Source organism: Acipenser ruthenus, chromosome 25 (assembly GCF_902713425.1).
Source record: "Acipenser ruthenus chromosome 25, fAciRut3.2 maternal haplotype, whole genome shotgun sequence".
In the NCBI taxonomy this organism is placed as follows: Eukaryota; Metazoa; Chordata; class Actinopteri; order Acipenseriformes; family Acipenseridae; genus Acipenser; species Acipenser ruthenus.
Window position 1 is genome coordinate 514,924 of NC_081213.1, and position 12,186 is coordinate 527,109.

At 52.5% G+C, this 12,186-nt stretch overlaps 1 protein-coding gene across 1 annotated transcript in view; it reads left to right on the forward strand.

The window, feature by feature from the left end:
- LOC117414045 (microtubule-actin cross-linking factor 1) overlaps window positions 1-12,186 on the forward strand; it is a gene marked incomplete in the record, with an annotated part of 147,779 nt that overhangs the window by 115,139 nt on the left and 20,454 nt on the right. The window contains 16 exon segments of the mRNA XM_059000381.1: window positions 1,523-1,684; window positions 1,979-2,149; window positions 2,280-2,446; window positions 3,026-3,185; window positions 3,700-4,026; window positions 5,203-5,287; window positions 5,669-5,910; window positions 6,096-6,302; window positions 6,961-7,080; window positions 7,310-7,417; window positions 7,681-7,899; window positions 8,072-8,275; window positions 10,040-10,271; window positions 10,710-10,936; window positions 11,143-11,265; window positions 11,879-11,980. Coding sequence (XP_058856364.1) covers window positions 1,523-1,684; window positions 1,979-2,149; window positions 2,280-2,446; window positions 3,026-3,185; window positions 3,700-4,026; window positions 5,203-5,287; window positions 5,669-5,910; window positions 6,096-6,302; window positions 6,961-7,080; window positions 7,310-7,417; window positions 7,681-7,899; window positions 8,072-8,275; window positions 10,040-10,271; window positions 10,710-10,936; window positions 11,143-11,265; window positions 11,879-11,980 — 2,856 coding nt within the window.

A 12,186-nucleotide genomic window follows, 5' to 3' on the forward strand; every position in this document is an offset into this window, starting at 1 on the left:
TCTGAGCTCTGTGATTTTGTGAGTGGTTGTCAAGAATTGCAACTATTTCAGATATGTGTTCCAATATCCTGGATTGTAGCCCCCCTGCCTCCACATACTGGAGAGGAGATCTGAGATTTGGCAGAATTCCCTGGCGAGAGAGAGAAAGAGAGAGAGAGAGGAATAACGAGAGAGAATTGAGATGGAATGAGTATAGAGAGGAGAGAGAGAGAGAGGGGTGGATGGAGGGAGGGAGAAAGAGAATGAAGAGGAATGGGACTAACGAAAGAGAGAGGGTGTGAAGGAAGGAGGGAGAGAATGAAAGAAATACAGAAACTAGGAATACGGAGATAGAGGGAAAGTAGATGAGAAGGAGGAAAAACACAAAAAAGGAAGGAAGGAGAAAGGAAAGATTTGGTGAGAAGGGGGTGATAGGAGAGAGGAAGGGGGAGGGCTGTGCTGTGCTGTTCTGGGCTGGTGATCTTTGTGACATATATCTTAAAGGAGTCAGTTTAGACTGACTGAGTCGTATTTGTCAGACAGTAATGACTCTTATAAAGTCTTGAGAGAAACTCTAATCTGGGGTGGGTTGGGCCCCTCCCCCCCCCGGGATTAGGGGAGGGGGGTGGGGGAGAGTCAAGGCTGCCGCTAATTGTTCAGTAAAGTGACCGGCTTCCTGTCTGAACAGGAAGCGTGTGTCAGAGCACAGCTTGGAACTGGCCCTGGTTAATTATTACAATATAACAATACAGAGCTCCCTGTGCTTCTGAGTGTGATCTGCAGAGCAAGAAACCGTGAGCTAGCGAGGGGCTCTTACACAGTGAAATATAATACACTTACTGTCAGCATTGCCCAGCCCTGAATTAACCACACGAGGGGACCCTGTGTAATACCCTTACTGTCAGCATTGCCCAGCCCTGAATTACCCACACGAGGGGACCCTGTGTAATACACTTACTGTCAGCATTGCCCAGCCCTGAATTACCCACACGAGGGGACCCTGTGTAATACCCTTACTGTCAGCATTGCCCAGCCCTGAATTACCAACACGAGGGGTCCCTGTGTAATACACTTACTGTCAGCATTGCCCAGCCCTGAATTACCCACACGAGGGGACCCTGTGTAATACCCTTACTGTCAGCATTGCCCAGCCCTGAATTAACCACACGAGGGGACCCTGTGTAATACACTTACTGTCAGCATTGCCCAGCCCTGAATTACCCACACGAGGGGACCCTGTGTAATACCCTTACTGGTAAAGACTGAGCACTGTTTGTAAAAACACGTTCCAGGTTTCTCTTGATTAGCCCCAGCGTGTGCAGGTAACAAGCTCGGGTGTGTCTTATTATTAAACTCCTAGTAACACCCGGAATGGATCAAACCCGCTCTGCAACGAGAGTCATGTCTACATCCCTGCAGTGCTTGTGGTCAATAATAAATACAGACAACTTGTGCTGTGCAATGAAACAGCAATGCCTGATCTCCCTCTCCCTCTCCCCCTCTCCCCCTCTCTCCCTCGCTCTCTCTCCTCTCCTCCCCCCAGGTGTTTCAGAAGGAGCAGGTGGAGCCCCTCCAGCCTCGTCTCCAGCAGGCTAACGGGGCGGGACAGGGGCTGATCCAGAGCGCCAGCAAGAACTCCGACACACAGGGGCTGGAGCATGAGCTGCAGGAGACCAACGCACGCTGGAACACACTGAACAAGAGGGTGAGGGGAGGGGAGGGGAGGAGGGAGAGAGAGGGGAGACCAACGCACGCTGGAACACACTGAACAAGGGGGTGAGGGGAGGAGGGAGAGAGAGGGGAGACCAACGCACGCTGGAACACATTGAACAAGAGGGTGAGGGGAGGGGAGGGGAGGAGGGAGAGAGAGGGGAGACCAACGCACGCTGGAACACACTGAACAAGAGGGTGAGGGGAGGGGAGGGGAGGAGGGAGAGAGAGGGGAGACCAACGCACGCTGGAACACACTGAACAAGAGGATGATTGTGTTTCCCCCCAGGTTGCGGAGAGGATCACGCACCTGCAGGAAGCCCTGCTGCATTGTGGGAAGTTCCAGGATGCCCTCGAGCCTCTGCTGAGCTGGCTGACCGACACCGAGGAGCTGATAGCCAATCAGAGACCCCCGTCTGCTGAGTACAAAGTGGTGAAGGCACAGATCCAGGAGCAGAAGGTGAGGGGAGAGATGAGGACGGGGGGTGGAGTACAAGGTGTGAAGTTAGAGCAGTGTATTCCTGTGTGGAAATGCTGATTTCCCCCCCCCCCCCCCCCCCCACCGTGTGTGTATTTGGTTCGCCCCGCAGCTCCTGCAGAGGCTGCTGGATGACCGCAGAGGGACGGTGGAAATGATCAAGGCGGAGGGGGAGAGAATCGCTCAGTCCGCAGAGCCCTCAGACCAGGAGAAGATCAGGAAACAGCTGGAGAGCCTGGGAGAGAGCTGGAGGGCTCTGCTGAGCAAGGCAGACACCAGGTACTGTGCTCAGAGATCCACTATACAGGCACACACACAATCACACACACAGAGACGCACACACACACACACACACAGAGACGCGCACACACACACACACACACACACACACAGACGCACACACACACACACACACAGAGACGCGCGCACACACACACACACAGACGCACACACACACACACACACACAGACGCACACACAGGTGGGGGCACTGCTGAGCGAGGCAGGCAGACACCAAGCTTTCTCCCTCCTTGCCCTTTCTCTGTTTTAACTTGTATTGAGAAAGAGAGCCATTCATAGCAGAGCCACATATATTTATATTGATATTGATATTTATACATCTTACCAGAATAGCACGGCACAGCTGCTGTATAATAATCCACCCCAGACTGCAGTCACTCAGTCACAACACACACACTGGCAGAGAGGCTTTAAAAATGAGACCAACAATTCAACCAGCAGTCTCCCCCTAATTCTCTCTCTCTCTCTATCTCTCTCCCTCCTCTCCCGCTCCTATCCCCCCCCCCCCCTCTCTCTCTCTCCCTCTCTCTCTCTCTCCCTCTCTCTTTCCCCTCTCAGGCAGTCCCAGCTGGAGGAGCTCCTGGTCCTGGCTAAGCAGTTTCATGAGACCACGGAGCCGCTGGGAGAGTGGCTGAGCGCCACGGAGAAGAAGCTGGCAAACTCTGAGCCCGTGGGCACACAGACGAGCAAGATCAACCAGCAGATCACACAGCACAAGGTGAGGGAGAGGGAGGTGTGACTGGGACAGGGGGACTGGGAGAGGGAGGTGTGACTGGGACAGGGGGACTGGGAGAGGGAGGTGTGACTGGGACAGGGGGACTGGGAGAGGGAGGTGTGACTGGGACAGGGGGACTGGGAGAGGGAGGTGTGACTGGGACAGGGGGTGGGGTTTGTGGATCACGAGGTTTGGACAGGACCAGGTTCGCAGTCTCTGAAGCACCGCACACTTTATTTGTGGTGTGTTTTTATTTTATTTCATACACATGTATCATTTTATTTATTGGTTCACAAGTTTCCCTTATTTCTGATTGTATTCTTTTTTTAATTTAACGTTAATTCTTCTTATTATCGTTTTGTATTTTTTATTAGTATTATTTGATCCCCTTCCTTGTTTCAGTTGTCTCTGATTTGGTTTCAGTTATGATTTCACCTGCATGTTTTATGTTCGTTGTTTGTGTTTCTTCTTTTATTCCCCCCCCCCCCCCCCCCCCCGCCCCCCCCTCGGCTCCCAGGCTCTCTCTGGTGAGATCTCGGGGCGCTCCTCTCTGGTAGACAGGGCTGTGTCTCTCGGGGCCTCCCTGTCCCCACTCAGCTGCCCCTCGGACCGAGCCCGGCTCTCCGAGCTGCTGCAGGGGGTGCAGGAGGGGTACAGGGAGGTGCGGGAGAGGGCCTGCAGAAAGGGGGCGCTGCTAGAGCAGGCCCTGGCCAACGCCCGAATATTCGGGGAGGACGAAGTGGAGGTGCTGAACTGGCTGGCCGAGGTGCAGGACCGACTGGAGGGGGCGGCAGTGCGAGATTTCAGACAGGCCGTCCTGCACAGGGATCACTCAATACAGCTGGTACTGCAACTAATACACTGTGCACTACACAGACTATACACACTGTGCACTACACAGACTATACACACTGTGCACTACACAGACTATACACTATACACACTGTGCACTACACAGACCTATACACACTGTGCACTACACAGACTATACACACTGTGCACTATACACTATACACACTGTGCACTACACAAACTATACACTATACACACTGTGCACTACACAGACTATACACACTGTGCACTACACAGACCTATACACACTGTGCACTACACAGACTATACACACTGTGCACTACACAAACTATACACACTGTGCACTACACAGACTATACACACTGTGCACTATACCCTATACACACTGTGCACTACACAAACTATACCCTATACACACTGTGCACTACACAGACTATACACTATACAGACTGTGCACTATACACTATACACACAGTGCACTATACACTATACACACTGTGCACTACACAGACTATACACTATACAGACTGTGCACTATACACTATACACACAGTGCACTATACACTATACAGACTGTGCACTATACACTATACACACAGTGCACTATACACTATACACACTGTGCACTATACACTATACACACTGTGCACTATACACTATATACATTGTGCACTACACAGACTATACACTATACACATTGTGCACTACACAGACTATACACTATACAGACTGTGCACTATACACTATACACACTGTGCACTATACACTATACACACTGTGCACTATACACTATACACACTGTGCACTATACACTATACACACTGTGCACTACACAGACTATATACTATACAGACTGTACACTACAGACTACACTATACAGACTGCACAATATACAGACTATACACTATACAGACTACACTATACAGACTATACAGACTGTGCACTATACAGACTGTGCACTATAGACACTGCATTATTGTTACTATTTTGTATTCTAATCCATTATTATTATTATTATTATTATTATTATTATTATTATTATTATTATTATTATTATTTCAGTGCAGTGATTGAGTTACTTTGTGTTTTATTTACTCACTGTGAAGTCTCCAGTCTGGGCTCGTGTTGTTCTCTCAGGTTTGGGGGTGTCCACGCGGCGCATCCCAACCCCCAACCCCCCCGAGCTGAACCCTTCGGTTTATTTCAGACCCTGAATGAGGAGATTGTGACTCGGAGGAAGAACATGGACCAGGCTGTCAAAAACGGACAAGCGCTTCTCAAACAGACCACAGGTAGGGGACGCTGTGTGGGTCGGAGTCTCTCAGTCTGCAACACGGCCCGTACATTCTTCTGCAGATATGACTGTTGGATCAGACGATGCTGTAAACATATCATCCGGAAGTGTTAAACTAGAAGTCTCTCAGTGTAAATTCAATGACTAACGTTTCCACTAGAAGTCTTTCTCAGCGTCTTCAGTGTAAATTCAATGGCTAACGTTTCCACTAGAAGTCTTTCTCAGTGTCTTCAGTGTAAATTCAATGACTAACGTTTCCACTAGAAGTCTTTCTCCGCGTCTTCAGTGTAGATTCAATGACTAACTAATCTTGAGTCCCATTAGATTGTTGCGCTTGTAAACGAGGTTGTTGCTGAGTGCTGTGTGCTGCCCCCTGCAGGTGAGGAGGTGATAGTAATCCAGGAGAAGCTCGATGGTATAAAGACCCGCTACGCTGACATCACAGCTGCCAGCTCCCGCGCCCTGCGCACGCTGGAACAGGCGCTGCAGCTCTCCACGAGGTTCAGCTCCACCCACCAGGAGCTCTGTGACTGGCTGAACGGCGTGGAGGAGGAGCTGAACCAGAGCGGGGGCCAGTCCCCCTCCCCCGAGCAGATCCCACGCTTCCACGAGAGACAGAAGGTGAGAGGAGGGGGAAAGGGGAAGAAGGGGGAGTGAAAGGTAGCAAGGGGGGACGGGTTCTAACGGTAAAGAAAAAACTGAATGTGTTTCTCACGATGCGTTTATTCTCTCTCTTTCCTTTTTTCCTCTCCTCCCTTCCCTTATCCCCCCTCCGCCTTCCTCTCTCCTCTCTCCCCCCCTCTCAGGAGTTGAAGAATGCAGCCACAGAGCAGCGCTTGGTTCTGGACACGGTGAACGAGGTGAGCAGTGCCCTGCTGGAGCTGGTACCCTGGCGGGCACGCGAGGGGCTGGACCGGCTCGTCTCGGAGGCCAACGAGAGGTTCCGATCCGTCAGTGACATCATCGCACAGAGAGTGCAGCAGATCGACGCCGCCATCCAGAGGTCACAGAAGGTACTGCGCCCGAGCCAGGCTGGGTTTACCCCCGCTGAACACCGCTCGCTCTTTCACACCGCTCGCCCTTTCACTCCCCATCCGCTAACCCGCACGCTCCACCCCCTCACTGCCCCTCCCTCGCATTCCTCCGTTCCTTCGGTGTGGTTACCTGGCTCCCGAGCAGGTTGGTTTTGAAGTGTGGGTTTTGCAGTGTCCCCCCCCCTCTTCCTCCTCACAGTGTGGGGTCCCCCCTGGTTTGTGGGAACCCTGTCTCGCTCCGTTCTGCCCTCTTCACTCTTCTCTTCGTGCTTCATACCTCCTCGCTGCTCTCTCTCTCTGTCTGTGGAGTGCTAACACACTGTGCAGCTCTGCAGCTGGGCTCTGATGCACTAACCAGCGTGCCGTGTGGTTTGTGATCTGCAGCATACCTTCTCTGAAAAAGCTGTTGATCAGTGTCGTCGCTGTTGTTTTTGAAAATTGTTATTTCCGCTGTTGTGCTAGTTTCGTCCGATTTTGTTTTGGTTGTCTGCGTGTGTTGTGCGTGTGGTGTGTGTGTGCGTGTATTGTGCATGTTGTTTCTCTGAGTGTGCTCGCCTCTGCACTGTTAACGCTTCGTGTGCCGTGTCTCCCTCTCTCTCTCTCTCTCTCTCTCTCTGTCTCTCTGTCTCTTTCGCAGTATGAGCAGGCAGCCGATGCTGAGCTAGCCTGGGTCTCAGAGACCGAGCGTAAACTGTCTGCACTAGGACCCATCCGCCTGCAGCAGGACCAGACCACTGCACAGATACAGGTCCAGAAGGTAGGGGGGAGAGGGGGGTTTGGGGGGGTTTGGGAGGGTTTGGGGGTTCTGGAACATGGATTTCTCAAGTTCTAATATTGTTTCATTCCAAACTACAGCTAGACGTACTGTAGCGAGCGCTGAGATACAGCAGAGACGTGAAACCCGCACTGATGTAATATCACCCTGTCCCCCTTGTCTCCTTGTCCCCCCCCCCCCCCGTTCCCCCTGTCTCTGTCCTTCTTTACAGGCATTCTCCATCGATATCATCCGCCACAAGGACTCCATCGATGAGCTGCTGGCAACCAGGGAGGAGATCCTGGGGACCTGCGGAGAAGAGCAGAAAGCAGGGCTGCAGGTGAGAGAGGGAGGTGGAGAAAGCAGAAAGCAGGGCTGCAGGTGAGAGAGGGAGGTGGAGGAGCAGAAAGCAGGGCTGCAGGTGAGAGAGGGAGGGAGGGAGTGCAGAGTTGGAAAGGGCAAAAAGCAAGGCTGCATTGAAGAAGGGGGGAGAAATAGGGGGCAGAGCAAGGGTAAAGGATGAAGTGAATGCTTCTTTCAATGACTGTGCTGAGCTTTAATCGTTCTCTCCTCTCTCCCCTCCTCTCTCTCCTCTCTCCCCAGAGGAAGACAGACTCCTTGCTCCGGCAGTACGACGCAGTCAGCCAGCTCAACTTGGACCGGTACGCGCAGCTGGAGCGGGCCCAGGTTCTGGTGAACCAGTTCTGGGAGACCCACGAGGAGCTGCTGCCCTGGCTGCAGGAAACTCAGACCCTGCTGGGCCAGCTGCCCGGGCCGGCCGTCAACCACGAGGCACTGAGGCAACAGCAGGAGGAGATGAGGGTGAGTCTGAGAGTGTGTGTGATTTTGAGGGATTTTGAAGTTCAGGAATTCGTTCTCTCTCTCTTTCTTTCTCCTTCATCCCTAGCCGAGACATTTCTTCTAAGTTTATGAGCTGTGACCTGAGTGCTGTGGAAGTTGATGAGTAACTTCCTTCCTTCCTTCTCTTCTGTAGCAACTGCGTGAGTCGATCTCGGAGCACAAGCCGCACATCGACAAGCTGCTGAAGATCGGGCCGCAGCTGGAGGAGCTGAACCCCGGGGAGGGGGAGATGGTGCGGGAGCGCTACGGGGAGGCGGGGCGCTGCTACACAGAGATCAAGGAGGTGGTGAAGCGCAGAGCCACGGCCCTCGACGAGGCTGTGTCCCAGTCCACGCAGGTAAGGACCCTGCACCCTGCACACTACAGCCTCAACTACACCCTGTACCCTACACACTGTATCTGGTACACTGCACCCTGCACCCTACACACTGCACCGTACAGCCTAAACTACACCTTGCACACTGCACCCTACACCGTACAGCCTAGACTACACCCTGTACCCTACACACTGCATCTGGTGCACTACACCCTGCACCCTGCACCCCGCACACTGCACCCTACAGCCTAAACTACACCCTGTACCCTACACACTGCATCTGGTACACTACACCCTGCACGTTTTGTTGATTTGTCTTGCTGATGATTTGGAGGAAGCAGCTTTGTGAAGTTTTGAAGGTGCTGCAGCCCGGTGCAGTCATACTGTAACGTAGCCTGCTGTCTTAATGTCCTCTCATGATTGGGTGCAGCTCATTTTAATTTGAGGAGCGTCCTGGGGAAAATAAAAAAAACAAACACTTGACGATCTACCATTTCATTTTCTTTCTAGCTCCTCGCTGCTGCTTAAAAAAATAAAACAAAACTGAATCCATCTTTCTAAAACACTGGAAAGTATTCAATCAGATCCACTTTGTTGGAGTGAATGGGACTCCTCTCCTCCCAGACTTTTGTTGCTATTATCATTTTTTCCCCCCAGGAAATAGTTTTTCGAATAAATACTGAAGTAAAGCAAATTCATTTAAAGACAGACGCTTGGACAGACTAAACGTTTCTTTTTCAAAGGCTTCCAGTCAAAATGTTTGTGGCTCAATTTATTCTCTTTCTTTTAGAATTTCTAAACTCTTTTTTTTCTGAATAGCTTTAGAAGAAAGCTGTTTTTGATTCTCTTGTTAAATGATTTGAATCTGTAATGTCTGGTAGTCCAGTGTTTTTACAGGATGCACACACGCTCACACACACGCTCACACGCACGCTCACACACACGCACGCTCACACACACGCACGCACACACACACACACACCAGCCCCTCGTTTATTCTGAATTAACCCTGATGTGTTTTTGCTTGTTGTCTCCGCCCCCCTAATGTGTGGTTTGTCTCCTCATCTCACTCGCACATTGTGGGTTTGTTGTGTCTGTGTGTCTCCCCACCGCCACACTCATTCCTGACTCACCGTCACCACCACCATACAGATCTCAGAGGTAAGCCAATCACACAGCCACGCAGCGCGCAAGCTGGCTGGCTCTCTCTCTGTGTCACTCTGTCTGTCTCTCTCTCTCTCCCTCTCTCTCTGTGTGTCTCTCTCTGTGTGTGTGTGTCTCTCTCTCTCTCTCTGTGTCTCTCTCTCTCTCTGCCTCTCTCTGTCTCTCTCTCTCTGCCTCTTTCTCTCTCTCTCTCTCTGTCTCTCTCTCTCTGTCATGCACGCACCATCACCCCATCTCTGTGTCTGTCTGTTGTGATGTATCCCGAACCTCAAAGAAATGGACATACTGTGAGTCAATGTGTCCAGTCCACCCTCTCTCTGGCTTCTTTTTTTTATTTTTTATTTAGAAGTCGCCAATTATTAAGTGCCCCCCCCTCTCTCTTTTGTTACTAGTTTCTTCTCTTTTGGTTTGGGAGGTGTCCCGTGAAGTTAGAAAACGCAGTTATCTGCGTGTTTTGCCGTGTATGTGCAGTTGTACACCTGTGTTGCATGCTAGATATACACTGTGTGTCTTAAAGCTGTGTCTCTGATACTCACCCTTGCGTATCTTGGTTTAGTTTTGCGTGTGGATATGCGTTGCGTGTCTCTGATGTGTTCGTGTCCCCCTGTCTCCGCGCCGCAGTTCCACGACAAGATAGAGCCGATGCTGGAGACCCTGGAGCACCTGCAGTCCCGCCTGCACCAGCCCCCCGCCATCCCAGCTGAGGTGGACAAGATCCGGGAGCAGCTGGGGGACAACAAGGGGCTGGGGCTGGAGCTGGAGAAGCTGCAGCCCTCCTTCCAGGCGCTCTGCAGCAGAGGGGAGGAGCTGCTGGCCAGGTCACAGGGGCCAGACAAGGACCCCGCAGCCAAGGGTAAGCACCCAGGCTACAGCCCCGCTCTCCCCATCCTTCCCCTTATCTCTGTCCCTCCTGGCTCCCTCTTACTCCGCTCTTCACCCCCCCTCGCCTCTACCTCCCCTCTCCACCCCCCCTCGCCTCTACCTCTCACTCCCCTCTCCTTTCCTTCCTCTCTCCCAGGAGCTGGAGAAACTGCAGACGTTGTGTTTCCACTTTGATTAATGGCTGTGTGTGTGCGTGCGTGTGTGAGTGAATTATTTACTCATTAGCTTGTTTTAATGTGTGGATTTGAATCACACCTGTAGTTTTACCTTGGGATGTTTTGCTATGAAAGGTGAAAGGATCAGCACCCTATATGATATTCTGTATGTAATGATGTTGTTGCTGTTGTGTTCAGCACGAAAGGCGCTATACAGAAATGTAATCCCGCCTCTGCGGCCGTGTTCCCTGCAGAGATCCGGGACCGTCTGGACCGGCTGCGGTTCTGCTGGGATGATATCCGAGCCCGGGCCGAGGAGAGGGAGGGGAAGCTGCTGGATGTTCTGGACCTGGCTGAGAAGTTCTGGTACGACATGACGGCGCTGCTCAGCACGATCCGAGACACGCAGGACATAGTGAAGGAGCTGGAGGAGCCCAGCATCGACCCCTCACTGATCAAACAGCAGATTGAGGCTGCCCAGGTGAGAGACTGCACTGCGTGCACACACACACACACACACACACTGAGAGAGAGAGAGAGTGAAGGAGCTGGAGGAGCCCAGCATCGACCCCTCACTGATCAAACAGCAGATCGAGGCTGGGTGTTTTTTTTTGTAGTGTTTTTTTATTTCTACACAGGCTGTGTATATGTATTATCCACCCTCTTTCTCTCCCTCCCTCTTTCCAGGCGATCAAGAGCGAGACGGACGGGCTGCGGGAGGAGCTGGAGTTCGTCAGGATCCTGGGAGCCGACCTGATCTTCGCCTGCGGAGAGACAGAGAAACCAGAGGTCAAGAAAACCATCGACGAGGTGAGGAGAGAGACATGGGAGAGGGGGAGAAGGGGAGAAGAGACAGGAGAGGGGAGGAGGAGAGACAGGGGAGAGGGGGAGGAGGAGAGACAGGAGAGGGGAGGAGAGAGACATGGGAGAGGGGGGAGGGGGGGAGGAGAGACAGGAGAGGGGAGGAGAGAGACATGGGAGAGGGGGAGAAGGGGAGAAGAGACAGGAGAGGGGAGGAGAGAGACATGGGAGAGGGGGAGAAGGGGAGAAGAGACAGGAGAGGGGAGGAGGAGAGACAGGGGAGAGGGGGGAGGGGGGGAGGAGAGACAGGAGAGGGGAGGAGAGAGACATGGGAGAGGGGGAGAAGGGGAGAAGAGACAGGAGAGGGGAGGAGGAGAGAGGGGGGAGGGGGAGGGGGAGGAGGAGAGACGGGAGAGGGGGGGAGGAGAGACAGGGGAGGGGGGGGAGAGACAGGGGAGGGGGGGGAGGAGAGATGAGAGGGGGGGGAGGAGAGACAGGGGAGGGGGGGAGGAGAGACAGTGGGGAGGAGAAACAGGGAGAGGAGGAGAGAAATGATTGATGAGGACAGTGTGGAGATAGAGATACCCTTTCCCCACACTCAATATCTCTGTTCACCCCCCAGATGAACTCTGCCTGGGAGGGTCTGAATCGGACCTGGAAGGAGAGAATGGACCAGCTGGAGGAGGCCATGGCCGCTGCGGTCCAATACCAGGATGCACTGCAGGTAAAGGCACAATTGGCATGTACACCTGGACTCATACACACTGAAACACATCTTCCTGGACATGTAAACACACACCTGGATATTGCCAATACTCACCTGAGGGAAAAGATATCATCCACAGACAGGTAAAGACACACCTTGGCAGGGCAGGTAAGGGCAGGTAATTCACCTGTACATGTACAGGTGAACACACAAACCTGGATAGG